The 16,331-nt window shown below is 38.2% G+C and overlaps 1 protein-coding gene across 1 annotated transcript in view; it reads right to left on the bottom strand.

Moving 5' to 3' along the window:
* Positions 1 to 654: 654 nt before the first annotated feature.
* The window catches only part of afap1l2 (actin filament associated protein 1-like 2), a 46,035-nt gene continuing 30,358 nt past the window's right edge, over positions 655 to 16,331 (bottom strand). The window contains exons 5-20 of the mRNA XM_059324368.1: positions 13,938 to 14,049; positions 11,863 to 11,946; positions 11,271 to 11,482; positions 9,433 to 9,612; positions 9,264 to 9,350; positions 8,091 to 8,175; positions 7,884 to 7,988; positions 7,399 to 7,610; positions 5,585 to 5,730; positions 5,368 to 5,479; positions 4,591 to 4,839; positions 4,202 to 4,499; positions 3,339 to 3,512; positions 3,073 to 3,260; positions 1,333 to 1,521; positions 655 to 1,227 (exon numbers count right to left, since the gene is read on the bottom strand). Coding sequence (XP_059180351.1) covers positions 1,201 to 1,227; positions 1,333 to 1,521; positions 3,073 to 3,260; positions 3,339 to 3,512; positions 4,202 to 4,499; positions 4,591 to 4,839; positions 5,368 to 5,479; positions 5,585 to 5,730; positions 7,399 to 7,610; positions 7,884 to 7,988; positions 8,091 to 8,175; positions 9,264 to 9,350; positions 9,433 to 9,612; positions 11,271 to 11,482; positions 11,863 to 11,946; positions 13,938 to 14,049 — 2,460 coding nt within the window. The 3' untranslated portion in view covers positions 655 to 1,200. The remainder of the gene's footprint in view (positions 1,228 to 1,332; positions 1,522 to 3,072; positions 3,261 to 3,338; positions 3,513 to 4,201; positions 4,500 to 4,590; positions 4,840 to 5,367; positions 5,480 to 5,584; positions 5,731 to 7,398; positions 7,611 to 7,883; positions 7,989 to 8,090; positions 8,176 to 9,263; positions 9,351 to 9,432; positions 9,613 to 11,270; positions 11,483 to 11,862; positions 11,947 to 13,937; positions 14,050 to 16,331) is intronic.

Genomic DNA, 16,331 nt, shown 5'->3' with positions numbered 1-16,331 from the left:
TGCAATGTATTATTTTTTACATTCTTTAGGCTCCTAATATCATTTGGTTGAGGTTTTAAGATGGTGAAGAAACTGTTTTCTCTTAACAATTAGATTAATTATTAGTTATATTAGTATGGAAGCATTAAGAAGTCATTTGACAAAAAAAAATGCGAGAAAAGTTGTTAGGGAAGAAAATCTGCGCTTTTTTTCTGAATTAAATCAAAATGTCATTATTTCTATAAAAACAAAAATAGCATATTTTTTCTCCATTAAAGCTTTTGTCAGAATTCTTTTCTCAGAATAATTATCCTCATTAACTGAAGAAAATGGGTAATATTTTTGTTTCTCAAGTGAATGCATTGCTCTTCCATATAATAGTGGTATATAGCACCTACAAAACTATTTTGTATTTATAAAAGACTATTTTGTACTTTAACTTGCCCTTTACTTATATCACTTTTGGTGAAAAGAAACACATTTGTCAATACAGCTCTAGAAAAAATGGTATTTGAATGGTTTGTCTTTTAAATGATTAGCCAAAGATAAAATTTAAACAATGCCAGGTAATCTGTCCCTCAAATCATTGTTACTACAGCAACCTTTGGTCCGTTTTCAAGCGATGAATTAGACAGATATGTTAAAAGCAACTTTCATAAACACATTTCAAGCCAATTCTTGTCAGTATATTTTTATTTGAATAAAAAGTGCAATTTTAGCTAGCAATACAAGCCAAATGAGGCTGAATAATGGTGTAAATATATTTACATCTTGGCTACCAGCATATATGAACCAAGCTACAATCTAGAGTGTACAAGAGTTTGGCCAATTTAGTAGAAGGGCGTCTTTTTGTCTCAGTGGTTTCAAATGTTTGGCTGTTTTCAATGTCGAAACATCCCATTTGTGCATCATCATTAAGAACAATTGTTAGACTGGCCAAAATACTACTACATCAATGTCCTCCCTTTAGAAAATGGAGAAAAACAACTTCAAAAGTCATTGAAACTGAGATTATCCAGTGGTGTTTGAGTAGACAGCTAGTGCATCTCTCTGATTGGCTCTTTATAGTCTTGGCAAGAAGTGAGGTTGAGGGGTCCAGAGAGAGAAGGGAGGATGTTGTTTTGACTTGATCTGGCAACATGGGGGTTCCTGTTGTGGACAGCAGAACAGACCAAGAGAAACTTGTGGATTTGAGAGGTCAAAGGGCATTCAGGCTTCCTTCTAGGTGGTGGATTTCTTCTCCCATTCCTGTTAATACAAAAATGGAGAAAGTGTGGGTATTTTGACAGTATATACAAATTATATACATCCTTGTGCTGCATGAATATCAAATATAGAAATATATAGTCTCACCTTAGCTTTCTGCAGGACTTTTCCTTTGGTGGCCATGATGGAGACCGGTCTGTTTCTCAGTGCAGAGGCAGAGTTGACCGGGGAGCCTGGGTCTGCACTGACGCTGCTGTTGCAGGGTTGGGACGAAGATGTCATTGATGATGATGATGTTGTTGATGTCTGTGTAACAGGCAGGGTTGCTGCTTTAGGCTGAGGGTTAAATGTTAGAGGGGATAGTGAGGAAGTGAAGCAAACAGCAGCTCTGAATAAGACTTATGTAATTTTTGTCTTTTATATAAATCAGAAAAATATCCTCACTGCTCGTCCCATCTTAAGTTTCCCATCTTCCTAATAATGAGGCAAATATTGGACCTCTTACTTCACTACATTTTGCCGACAGCTTTCGTTACTTTTCAGGTCAAGTTTTGAAATTAAATTTCATAACAGCATATTAACCCTCCTATTATATTGACCCATTCAAAGTTTAAAAAAAAAAAAAAATAGTTCAAAGTATTTTTTCATGACAAAACTTCTTCTGCTTGGTTTACTAAGTGTATTCAACATATAAAATGGAAATGGTTCATTTCACATATTTGCATGTTTATATTACATAGATAGTGTTTGGGTCAATCTGACCCTGAACCAACAGAAGAGATGACTCGTGTTAATTTATCACTCCATAAAAAGAAAAAAATTAAAAAATGTAAAATGAAAATAAATGTCATGTAAAACTACTGTATTTTATATGAAGGTCTTTCCAATGTACATAAAGTTTTACTGTGCATTTTTAGTGCAGTGGTGTTCTTTTTTTTAATTAAAGAACACCACTGCACTAAATATTGAATAAGATGGTTAGTAATGGCGTTAATCATGAAATATAAACAATTTTTATTGGGATTTTTTGGATTCTGATACTTCTAAATACTGATACTAATTGACCCACGAACAATATTGCTGTTCCTGAGAAACAAACATAACAGGGGGTTCAGTAGTTAAAATGAGCCCTAACTTGAGAAAATTAAAATGCTGCTTGCATAGATGCATCAATAATAAAAATAATCCAATAATATATTTCGAAAATATAAAACAATCTGAGTGGGTCCATTCTGCATGAATATACAGTAGTGTTCAAAATAATAGCAGTCCAATGTGACTAACCAGATTAATCCAGGTTTTTAGTATATTTTTTATTGGTACAAGGTACCAGTAGGTGCAGTAGATTCTCAGAAAACCAACAAGACCCAGCATTCGTGATATGCACGCTCTTAAGGCACCCCTTTCAACTAATTGCCCAATTGCACAGCCTTAAGAGCGTGAATAGCAATAATTAATCTGGTTAGTCACATTGGACTGCTATTATTTTGAACACTACTGTATTTGCTTTTGATACTTCAAGTACATTTTGATGCTGATACTTTAATAGTTTTACTTAACTAAGTTTTGAATGCAGGACTTTTACTTGTAGTGGAGTAATTTCACAAAGTACTTTTACTTAAGTAACAGATCTTAATAATTTTTCCATCACCGGTTGTTCCGCATCTTTATTGTAATTTTGCCATGCATGCAACAACCGTTTTGCTGCCATTTTTGACAGTTATTTAGATTCACGAACAGGCTCAATGCAATCCTAACTTGGTGCTGTTTAAGGTAAATTCCTACCTTAAGATAAGATCTGATTGTTTCCTCAATGTGGTTAGGAAACATGTTTCTGTAATACCAAAACTCCTAAACTGAGATGATTTCAGGCCCAAGTGCACTGACCGTGGGTGTGTCCTGGAGGCTGGTGTCCAGTGTGGTTCCCAGTGTGAAAGGCCCTGCCTCCACCTTCTTCAGACTTTCCTTCACTTCCATCAGTCGTAGCTCCACCTCCACCCTGCTCCGCTCCGCCTCTCGACACGCCTCCTCCTTCATCTTCAAACGGGCTTCAAATGAGGCCTGCTGCTTAGGATCTGAGGAGAACAGACAGCTGTCAGTCACGCAGATCAACGTAAACCTTCAGTCGTATTAGTGCGCCACAGGCGGTGTACCTTGGCAGGCGCTGAGCTCCTCTTTGGTTTCCCTCCTCTCCTTCTTCAGGTTGGCCAGTCGGCTCCTCACCTCCTCCCTCTCTCTCTCCAGACAGTCCCGTTCATCGATGTAGCGGAGCATGTCTGCCTCTGTGCGGTTCTTGCCCAGTTTCCCTTCGACTGAACCAAGAGACCCTGGGAATTAAAGATTGACATTATTTTTTTTTTTTTTCTTTTTCAGTTTCAGCTTATACAGAAGTATGTCTGATATCCTCAGTTGAGCACTTCTCCTCTTTGGAGTCATAGGAGTGCCAATAACAAAAAGAATACACAAAAAAAAGAAAACAGAAGTGCAAATATAAAGAGAATAAATAAAAGAATACATAAATAAATTAAAATGTGGAAAATATAAAGACAAATAACAAAATACAGATAATGAAATACATCATTCTAAAATATCAGCATTTTCATTTATTTTCATATTTATTTTTTATTTATGTCTTTTATATATTTTCAAAAATATGAATTTTTCGATTGTTTTGCATATAAATTACTCTTTTTTTTGTATGTTAGGTATTACGCTTTACATTTCCATATTTTATTCTTATCTTATACACAAGTAAAACAATATCCAATATAATCTCTTCCCAAGAATGCAAAGAAAAAAGATGCATTTATTATTAATAAGCTCATGCCTGTGCCTTTGACTGTAGAGGACAAAGCTTTGCACTAGAGGGAGCCATGGGAGTGTAAGATTACAGAGAAAGAGAAGCACAACAACAAGACCAACTTTATTCACTAAAACTTCTTTATTTTAAGACTATTTTCCCCTTTGTACTTTCCAAATATCTTAACAGTGTGTGTAAAGGTGGTGATAGTGATACCTATGGTATGTGCCTTGGGCCGCAGGGGCAGTTGACTGTGAGGGACCCCAGCAGAAACCGTCGGGCCTTTATGCACCTGCACCCCGGGGGAGGCGAAGGCCTGTGGGATCCCCACACTGGTCCTCTTGGGGGTCTCCTGGCTTTGGGATGAGGTCTTGACTGGTTGTGGCTGCCGTGGAGTTGGGGTCGGGGTCGGGGTCGGGGTTCGCTCTTGTTCTGGTTTGCTGGTTACAGAGGTCGAACTCGTTCCATTTAACACAGGTGTTGAATCTGGCTCAGTACGGCTGGTTGAAATGACCTGGAAATTAATGCATAAAATACAGAATTAAAGCATATTCAATCATGCAAGTAACAAGTCTCCGCTACAGATACAGCAGATAGGTTTCAACCTCTTTAATTTGAGATGAAGAGTCCATCTGGTCCTCTGCTGGCACTGGGGAAGAAGTGTCTTTGGCAGAGGGGGATTTAGCCCCACAAGATGTATGGAGGAAGGAGCGTACAGGGACCAGGTCCAGGTAAACCCTGTCCTCAGTGTCCTGTTCTGTTTCCACTGAGTCCTTGGTGTCCTCTACACATGTTTCATCATCTTCCTGAGGATTGTTGTCCTCACTGTCTGGCAGGCCGCTCTCTTCAGCATCCTGAATTAAAAGGACACAGGACATCAGAGATGAGCTGGAAGGTGGCCAGCTAAACCATTCAAATTTCCACCTAGCATTTAGTATACAGGAAATAATTAGATTTTTGTATATTTACTGGGTTAAAATTCCAAAGCGGGAGGGTGGGGGGGGGGGGGGGGCAATATTATTATTATTATTATTATTATTATTACTATTATTAATAATATAAATAATAATATGAACTTTTATGGCAGTTTTTTTCACACATTGCATCATCACATAAAGAAAAAAAAAATTTTTTCAAATGTATTCATATTTGTAGATATTGGAGCTGAAACAATTGGTTTCATCAACAGAACATTAATTTGCAAATATTTTAATAATCAGTCAGTGTAAAGGGATTTTTTCTGCAACAATTCACAGACTGTTTTATGGTTTATGGATAAACATGTAATAAAAGAGCTAACTGATTTTATACAGGAATTCTATGTTGATATTGGAAGAAGATCAAGTGTCTCAGTTTTTTTGGGGGGGTTTTAGATAACATACCTCTGGATCAGCTATAGACGCCACATCATCATACAGTTCTTCAGAGTTGTGACTGATGGAGGGTGGGGTGTCTATGTAGGTGTTTGGCTCGGAGTACCTCCTCTGCATCAAGCTAGAGAGACACACAAATAAACAGAGAGGTCCCACTTGAATATTGTGCCCGAAGCAGTATGGGTACCAGTGTCCCTTCAAGTGGACAGATGTTAGGGTTTCTTACTATAAGGAAGTCTTGGCAGCATTGACGATGCTGGAGATCCTTTCAGCGTTGACATAGTCGTACGTCAGCTCCTCGGGGTCTGTCTTGTTCCCCGTCTGTGACAGCAGCAGACCCAGCCAGTGGCCCATGTCTGCAGACGTCTTAGCCTGAGAGAGGAAAGGAGAGGAAAGATTAGATCAAAGTGCATTCTGTACATACCATGAACTTGCAACATCACAACTTTAAAAACAAGCTCATAGTTTATGTTGCATACCATCTGTCACTTTAAATTAATAAAATGATTTCAACAGCATAGCTTCCCAGCAGTATTTCAATATGCAAAAGCTTTCAAGACGTGAAATGTCTAATATCCTCCACTGAGCAGTTCTCCTCTATGGAGTCATAGGAGTGACATTAATAAAAAAAAGTAAAAAAAAAAAAAGAGAGAAATATAAAGAGGGACAAATGAAAGAATAGATAGCTAAATAAAAATATGAAAAATATAAAGATAAATAAATTAATTCATGATTCTATCTAATGAATATAAGAATTTTCATTTATTTTCACATTTATTTATCTTTATTTATATCTGTATTTAGGTATCTGTATATTTAAAAAATACATATTTATCTATTTTTGCATATAAATTACTCTATTCTTGGTATGCTGGTTATTACTCTTTATATTTTGCGTATCATTTTATTATTTTTTAGATTTGTTATTTTTTCTTTTTTTTTTTTAAGATATTTTTTTGGCCATTTTTGGGCTTTATTGATAGGACAGAGTGAATGGGGAGACAGAGAGGAAGACATGTGGGAAAGGGCTCCGAGTTGGATTTGAACCCGGGCCGCCCGCTTACGAGGACAATGCCTCTATGGTACGCGCCACCGGGAACGCCCCGGATTTGTTATTTGATTCCATACTATTCTCCTACATGTAAGAAGCAATGGCAATTAGCAGTTTTCTTGAAATGAAAAACATGTTTTGCCTTTTGAGAACAGGCAAGTATTCACTGTGACTGATACCTCACATATAACACACCTCTTTACAACAATAAGAATAAATTACACCCATAATAAGATAATTTTCACAGATTCATAAAGAGGCAAAAAGCCTATTAGAACTGTTTGAAGCAGCGTATGATACTTTGGCATTTGTATGAATTTTAATAGGTGATAATCTTGTTGAAGTTTTTTGTTTGGACATAAAAAAATATCACATGAGAAAAAGAAACCATAAATGTGTCAGAGCCCTTAAGACTAAACATTAGATTCCATGGCCTGAGACCAAATATGCACTGCAGCAGGGTGGTACTGGAAACCTAATGAAAAAGGGTGTAGCATTAGTCCCCAAAATCCCAGTACGCCCACACCCTACACACACACACACACACACACATGCAGACCACCCTTACACAGGGTAAGTTTGATGTCAGCAGAAAGTGATTTCCAAATGAGGTCAGACAATGTTTCCTATAAGAAGATTTCACTTTCTTTTTCAGAGATGCTGATGTTTTTCCTCTCTCCGTATATGTTCTGGTTATTCTTCAGCTCAAAAGCGACTCGTCCTCTCCAACAGAGTAACACCGAAGTAAGCTCTCATCTGAGAGAAACATGAAGTTTGGACAGGAAACACACCCACACATCCCATCATCTATTTATATCATCCTCAGTCAATAGTTTAGCTTGTAACCTCAGCAGATAAGTTCTGATAACCTCAGCCTTCACTTTAGATATAGACATCAGGGTGTCAGGCTATTGTGTGTTGGGTTAAACCGTGTCAAATCATTTATCCAGATCCAAAACATTTGCCGAGAGAAGACAGTGCTGGTCTACCTCTAGGGTTGCCAGCTGTGTGCCGTCCATGTGGATCCTAAAGGAGTACAGGTGCTCGGGGCTGGGGTCGGGCAAAACACTGCAGCCCCCCAGGGTCACGGCTGGCTGGCTCACTTTGTTCTTGCCCTTGTCCTGGTAAAACCAGAGCTGCCCATTCTTTATAAGACACCAGCAGGTCCGCCACTGGCTGTTCACCAACACGTTCAGATAGCCTGACAGAGGAGAGAGGGAAAACTTCATCATGAGGTACCTGTGATGGCCCAGAAGGCTACATTTGGGAAAATGTCGACATGTTTAGTCTGATATAAATAGCTTCACATAGAGACCTTCACAAAGCCGCCCCCGCTGGTACAAATACTCCCCCAGCAAAAGCAGAACAGAAAGTAACTGTGTGAAATGATAGGAACTGCAGCTGACAGACAGTCGGAACAAACACTTTGGGATTTTATAATCTGACACGACATGTACAATAAACCTCTGCTCACCTGAGGTGTCCACACTTTTCTCTGGGCTCTCCAACGACGAGGTCTTTTTCTTGCCGATGTTCATGAGGTTGCTGAACTTCAAACCTGCGCTGCTTTTTTTCTTCACTGTAAAAGCAGAAGAGAAGAATTCTTGACATGAAACATTTTCACTATCAGATACCCACAGCCACACAATGTACCTAGAAACTGAAAAATAAAAAGTCTCACCATCTTTGTTTTCATGGGTCTCAGCATGGCTGTCAGTGCTGCTGCCGCTCTCTGAAGCCCCTGAGTGTCTGTCACTCAGCTCTCCCTGAAAGTTCAGATCAACACCTTTGTCTCTTAGTGAGCATCAGAAATACAAATTATGATGAAAACAAACAACTGTTACAAATGTAACAGAGTTATTTGGTGATTCCACTTGCCATGGTTTAATCAACTAATACCAAAAGGTTTTATTGATGTTCAGTCATGGAAAAAAATATTAGACCACCCTAGTTTTCTCCTTGCTTTCTTGTTCATTTAATGCCCGGTACAACTAAGGGTACATTTGTTTGGACAAATATAATGATAACAACAAAAATAGCTCATAAGAGTTTAATTTAAGAGATGGTATCTAGCCATTTTCCATGGTTTTCTTGATAATAACCAAAATGTTTATCAAGAAAACCATAGTAAATGGCTAGATAGCATCTTTTAAATTAAACTCTTATTAGCTATTTTTGCTATTGTCATTATACTTGTCCAAACATATGTACCTTTAGTTGTAACAGGCATTAAAATGAACAAGAAATTAAAGAAAACATTGGTCTAATAATTTTTTCCATGACAGTATACCCTTGTACGTGTCAGGATCGCACCCAGTCATATTTTGATTGTTTATTGTAATAATATTTAATTGACATACAATGTTGATTTGATGAAGTATAAATGCTCCCGTGGAATGTAGCGACGCTATTTACATTGTCGGAAATGCTAATCTAATACAAAGAACTGAAAGTGCTTAGATCATGCTAGTTAGCTTAGCGTGCTAGGTCGCTAATTAGTTTTTATCTGTGATTAGAATGACTGGGTGTGTGTGTTTTTGTTCGCCAGGTACATATTGTGTTTTTATTTGCATTTGTGCCATTTTATGTAGAGTTTGTTGTGTTTTACTGCCGAAGTACGTTGATTGGAGCTGTGTCACCAGGATTGTTACTTTTTGTTCGCCAGAAGAAAAGTGGGGATTCTTCACAAAACACAAGGCAGAGTCTACATTGGTTACACTAAGCCCTATGATTTATGTAGAAGCAATCAAAAGGGCCGCACATAAGGGGGTAAAAAGGGGGAACGTTTTCTAAGCATATGATCATAGAGCATCAGGTACTGTAAAGCAATGCTTTAAGTTTTAAGTAAGTGCACCTTTGTACAAATGAGCCTTGGAGAGTCGGACACAGAGTGGTGGGAGTCACAGTTTTCAGTCAGCTTGGGACTGATCTCCTGAATCACCTGATGAATGAGAGGGTGATTAGTGTCAACACATTCAGATGATTAAATCCCCATCAAACTGGGGTTTTTTTTTCAGTCTTACCCTCAGCCATTGCTCTGTCTGCTCCTTGCTCTGTAGGCCCAACACGATGGCCTCCCCTCCTACTGGAATGACCTTCAGTTTGTGCTCTTTCCTCTTCAGCTGCTTCTCCTTGTAGACCACACTGCAGCCCAGCAGACTCACATCCAGCAGTGGCGTCTGCTCCTTGGAGCTCTTATAGCACTGAGAGAGGCAGAAACAACAGTCGATTTCACTTCATGGTTATTCAAGGGCTGGCTGTAGGCACCAGGCAGATACTATCTGTGTTGTTTTTAACAAGAGCTCATAATCCCTAAATGATTTAGCACAAATAGACAGACAGTTATTTCAACCTGACCCTCATGTGGCTTTCTATTGTTATGTATTCGGGGGAATTTTCATCCAAGTCTTTAAACATTTACTCATCCTTGCATAACATGAGTCATAGCTGAGTGGTTTCAAGAACCACACTTTAAACCACCAGCTTCTGTATAATTGATTATTAAATTAGTTTTGATTATAGTGAAGTGAATCCAGTGAATCCCAGTCATAGACATTTTTTTTGTTTGTTACTTGATAAACCATTGGGGTCAATCCCGTGTTTTCTCAACAGATATAATGTATTAGATGTGTAAAATCAAGAAAAAAAAAAACACGAAAAAACAACAACTCCAATGTGTTGGAGTTAAGTATGGTGCTAGAGCCAGGGGGTCAATTAGCCAAGTTAGCATAAAGCCTTTGTCTAAAATGAAAAGATATGCTATCTGCACTCTTAAAATGACTTTCATTTAATCTAATCTAATGCAGCATGTTGGTAGAATCAGGCAATGTTCCCTAACTGATACTGAATCAGCAGCCAGAAACAATTTAACCAATAGCCATGTCCAAGACAAGTGCAAAACTTCCAAAAAGTCATTTAGATACCGAACTCTTAAACAACAACAGATTCAAGTACTACAACTCCGATGACTAAGTTTGGAGAAAGCCAGACTAACTTAAGCTGTTTTACTTGGCTTCTAGCTTTATGCTGAGCTGGGCTAATGCTAAACTGGGCTAATGCTAAGCTAAGCTATTGACCCCAGAGCTCTAGCTCTACGCTTAAAACTGCCTTAACTGAATTTTTTGGACACTTGGTGGTAGCGAGACAAACTGTAAACAAAACATTGATATATTATTTTCTAATGAAGGTAAAATAACTGCAGGTGCAAAGCAACATCAGCAATCATTTCATTTTTCTGTTTTTGTCTACCACATAAATGTTCCAATACTCACTCTCCTTTTAGCTCTGTTTTGGTTTCCACCAACAAAGAAAAAAACTTCTACCAAGATGTTCCACTTACCAGCTAGTCGCTAACTTTAAGTTAAGCAAACAAAGACTGGTGAAAATCTCTGATGAATAGGCTACACATAGACATTGATCAATGCTGCCTTTGACCTTTTCATGTAACTACTGGCAATAAAACAAATTTGCACATTTCCCAAGACTGTTTTAATTAATTTAAGTACCCAGTTTCTGGCCCCTGGCATTGTGCATTTAGGGTTCTTGGCACTGTGGGCTTTCCCATCATTCTCAGCCCAAATGACGAGAGAACCATAATAGACTGGCCTACTACTAGATTTGTTTACATGTTGATTTATTGGATTAATACTTTCCATTCTAAAAATAAGTGTCAAAACAAGGACAGCATTTGACAGCTAAACATGGGGTTTTAAATTTAGTATTTAATGGGTTTGCTTACTTTAATCTTTTTCCATGCTGACTACAGTAAACAAACCTTTCATAAAACACTCATGGCTACCATTGTTGTGCACTAAACCTCATCGGGGCTTTAATTCAGATTTACACACAGTGTTTTACCCACCAGCAGGCGATGGTCTTTGATGACACACAGCTGTTTGGCCCACTGACCGAGCCACTTCTTCCTCCACAGGAAGGCACAGATCCGAGCGTCCTTCATGAGCTCGATGGACGCCTCCGCTGACGGCCACTGGTGCTGCGCTGACGGTGGGTTTCCTCTGGTCACTTCCTCCTCATCGTAGGACTCGTACGAGCTGCTGACTGCCTCCCCATCGTCTAAGAAACAGAAAACAGAGACGTGATAAGAAACCAAAACAAAAAGAGAAAAGTCACAAGGGGGTGATGACAGGCATGAGTAGCATTGATCTTGATGACCTCCTTCAATGGAAAAGGATTTCCTTGCAACAGCCAGGCTGCAAATAAACTGTTAGAATAATTATGGAAGACAATGACAGGGATGAAAAGGAAAACAACAAATGGAGGAAATTGATAAGATGATTGATTTAATGACTTTGGTCACTAGTCTTGACACAAAGTTGCTTTCTCGACATGCAGGGCACTTAACCATGCTGGACAATGAGGACTGAGAGCATGCCGATTGGCCCGTGCACATGCCGTACATCAACACATGCATCCAGTGATAGAGAGGTAGCTACCCCTGTTGATAACAGCATAGACCACACTGTCAGAGCTCTGCACTCGCATCCAGGGCCCTGAGAGGAGGCCAAAACAGTCCAGATCTACACGTCAAAGAAGAAGAAGAAGAGAAAGGAAAGGAAAAAGGAGAAGAAGAAGAAGAATCTATGACAGGTCTTCTGGCTATTTAAAAAAAATGAATGAAGTCCAGTAACTATTTAACTTTATTAGACTTCATGAGTGCATCATAATATATCAGAAAGGCTAATAATTAAAAGTATTGTTTATTGCTCACATCCATGATATAATGACATTTAACCATTGCAGCAATTCAGAAGAAAGACATAGCTATTTTTATGTTTCAGCCCTGCACAGAAAGTCGCCTCGTGTCATGCTTTGTTACATATAACCAATTAAAGTAACTTATTTACCACAGCCCAGCATACCACTCCATGTTGCAGCCGACCAAAGCTTCTTTTAGCATGTGGTCGTGGTGTCTCAGTGTATGATAACAGCTTGTATTTGTGACATGCTGCACGTTTTGCAGTGCGTGAAAACCACTTTCTCAGAAAACATTTTTTCCTGTTGAGAATATGTACGTAAGCAAATGTCAGGCTGTTTCCATTATGGTTAACAGCTCAGAGATTCAGGTTTTCTAAAGAACAACAAGCACAACAGCCCAGATCGCTGGCTTATTAAGTTTATAACACGCACATATACAATATGATCGGCATCTTATTTTTAAAGAGGGGATTCCAAGGTTTACCAGTAATGACCTTATAGCGTTGAGCTGCCAGTATTTCCATGATGAAGTAGCCTCCAATGATGTCAAACACTTGTGGTCAAATTAGGGTTGGGAGAGTTATGGATATAATTACAATATTGTGATGTGAGGCTAGATTTTGTTTTCAAATTTGCATGATATCTTAATATAGCAAAAGTGTTGTCTTTTCCTAGTTTTGAAGGCTGTATTATAGTCAAATGATATAATTTTCCAAACTTTCTTAGTTTTATGTATTTGCCTTTGCCTACTTAATCATTATAACCACAGTACTTACTCTTACTGTGCACATTTTTTTTGAAGGCACCAATAGTCAACCCTACAATATTGACATTGAGGTATTTGGTAATATCAAATGTCAGTATCATGATATTTGGTTTTCTACATATTACCCAGCCCTCGGTCAAATATGAAGAATCCCTATCTTTTACACTATTGTAACAAGAAGATAATCATATAATAAATCTATCAGTCCTTCAACTGAGCCTTACTGACAATAATCTAATATGTGTTCTTGTCAAACAGGTATGAGACAGAAAAAAATGAAACATTGAACTAAACCTCCACCAAGGCCAAATGCCCCATCTCCTAATTTTAATGAAAATTATTGTGTATCCATCCGCCTCATTATTTAGATCCACAAATTTTAATGGGTTATTCTATGGTCCATGCTACACCCTGATATAAAATCAGGCCAGCAGTTTTTCCATAATCCTGTTGAGAAATGGAAAACATAACCTCCTAAGTGGAGGTAACCAGTGGTGGAATGTAACTAAGTATATTTACTCAAGTACTGTAATTAAGTACAATTTTGAGGTACATGTACTTTACTTGAGTATTTCCACATGTGCAACTTTCTATCTTACCACATTTTAGAGGCAGATATTGTACTTTTTACTCCACTACATTTAACTGCAAGCTTAAGTTACTTTTCAAATTTATTTCATTTAAAATGATTTTGCAAGATTATAAATTTAACTACATAAAAGTATATTAAGTAGCTCAAAATGAGCCCTAACTGGACAACAGTGAAATACGGCTTACAAAATGCATCAAAAATAATAATACAATAATATATTTGGAATATATCTATATTTATATAAAACAATCTGAGTGGGTCCATTGCATAACATGCATAACAAGTGCTTTTCCTTTTGATTAAGTACATTTTAATGCAGAAATTTTAGTAGTTTTATTTCAGCAAGTTTTGAATGCAGGACTTTTACTTGTAGTGGAGTCATTCCATAGTGTGGTATTAGCACTTTTACTGAAATAAGGGGTCTGAATACTTCTTCCACCACTGGAGGTTCTTACCATTGAAAGTTTCCTCATACGGCTGAGCCTCCTCGTAGTAACTCTCTGAAGTGTCTATACAGGCTGGAGCAGGGACAGCAGGTAATGGGAACGGCTCCCGACCTACCACACCCTGACAGAGGAGAAAAAAGGGGTGAAGGAATATAAATAAACGTGTTCATCTATCAACTTTAAGTATGTTCAACGAATGCCCTAAAGAGAAAAATGCCAACACTACACATCCATGCACATACACACACACATTATCAACATGTGTTCTTCCCTTAGGCTGAACATGTGGCTAATCCAGCTGTCACTTCAGGAGTAAGTAGGGAATTCCTCATGTAACCAATCCTCGTCTGACCCTGTGCACTAGAGAGTTACACGCTTTCCTTCAGGGAACAGTGTATGAGCATGGAAAAAAGAAGTGCATACATTTTAACATGTATGTGTGTGTGTGTGTGTGTGTGTGTGTGTGTGTGTGGGCCCTGTGGCTTTCCTGAAATCAATCAGCAGTCTGGCTTCACTTCTGTCTTTCTTCTCATCTCCTGTGTGGTAAAGTCTGTCTGCTGGAAACCACTAGACTCTCCACTGCTCGGCTGCTTGAAGAAGTCTCAATTCATTAAGAATATCTACATTACTTTTATACTCAACTGGAGTCAGTTATCAGCTACTGTAAATGATCCAAAATACATTTAGCAGACATCTGTCATCACTTTGCTTATTTTTCTTTTCTCAAAAGCATTATGTCGAATTTAAACATATATCGATGCAAAAGACTTGATGACATGCCATGATTTAGACTTTTAAGCTTCAGGGTGCCTTGAAAGTTTGTGTTTCATCATTCACACATCTGGCGACTGCTGTGAATTCTGGAGAATTTCTGTAGATCCAGGACAAACTATGACTGTATTAGGGATACAGTCACAGTTATTTGGTACACAAACACAAATTATTTTCTTTGGAATTGTGAAGTTCCAAGCAATGACTCTTCTGCAGCCAATTACTGGACAATGAATTTCTATTCTTTACACCCACGTCCACCCATTTTGTGGTTAGCCTACTTACGTTTCTGGTTGGCATTTTATGAAAAGGTTACGCTAGAATTACATCATCAGGTGTATATTTTTCTTAGGCAATGACAGCTCATTTTCTGACTCGTTTTTTGTGTTGAAACAGTTGGAATTTCCTCTTTATCTCCTCGACCTGTGACCACAAGTCTCAGGCTGTCATGGAAGCAAACAGAAGATGGGAGATATGCCGCTTTTGCTTTGGTACGTGCTTGATCTAAGATGACATACCGACTTTAAAAATTCAGTAGCTGCCAGTGAAGATGATATCTATATTTGAGAAAAATCATAAAGCAAAGAGATGGATGATAAAGATGGATGTCCATACAGGAAAAAAGAAAGATTGAAAGAACTTGTCTGGGTATCCTGCTTCTACATTTTTATGTAAAATGATCTTAACTGTTCTGTTAATGTTGCACAAAGGCAAATAATGAGTCATCTGAGGACACAGCTCATATTTTCATATTTCAGTAATGTGATGCTGCTGGATATACTTTTTAAAAAAGTTTTTCTCAAGTGAACTTTGTGAAACCCTGAGTTGAATGACAAAAAGCAATTTCTTAACTATGTCTAATGTTTCCTCCCACCACTGATCTGTCTGTATTCCTTCATATTCACTGTATTTCCCCCAAGGCTGTCACATTCTCTGCAAGATCATAGAAATATGAAATATAACCCTTGAGCAGAGGAGCTGCATATATCATGCAAACCATGCCTGGGGGAGGCTGGCTCTGTGGAAAAGTACGAGTTTTGCATCTTAAAGTATATAATAATATCAGAGTTTTTCTAATTAAGGGTGGAGATCAGCTTGATCCCTTTAGTGTAGCAATGTTTGAAACAGCAAAAGCTATTCCCTTCTTGCAATATAACTCTGAAATCAACTTTGGGAGTTTGATAATGTTTAGTGTGCGTCAGTGCTTACTCTCTATGAAATAAAAATGAATCAAATTAAAGAGAAAAGAGGCAGTGATATATTACATTTGGTGGTTACCAACCTGTGGTGATAAAGTTTCGGTTTCAGCTTACATTTCGAGACCAAGCAAAGTACTGAAAAACAAATCTGTTTGTATAAAAATCACAAAATCATCATTTCTGATGTGGGCTACCCGAGACAGTCAGATCGCAGTAAACAGGGAATTCCCTTCTTTTAAGCTTCTTTTCCCACCATACAGCATCCCTTCCAACACATTTCCAGTAATACATAGCAGATGCAGTAATCTGTCATAATAACTGGCGTCATTTCATGGTGCAGTCATAGTGACGAAGACTTGATTGTGCGATTAGCCTGCATGCCATAGAGTGGAGGGAAGGATCCACAAAGAAATGAGTGGGACTGAGATGTTAT

The sequence above is a fragment of the Centropristis striata genome, chromosome 21 (assembly GCF_030273125.1).
Source record: "Centropristis striata isolate RG_2023a ecotype Rhode Island chromosome 21, C.striata_1.0, whole genome shotgun sequence".
NCBI lineage: Eukaryota > Metazoa > Chordata > Actinopteri > Perciformes > Serranidae > Centropristis > Centropristis striata.
This window is presented reverse-complemented; position numbering and strand designations above follow the sequence as displayed.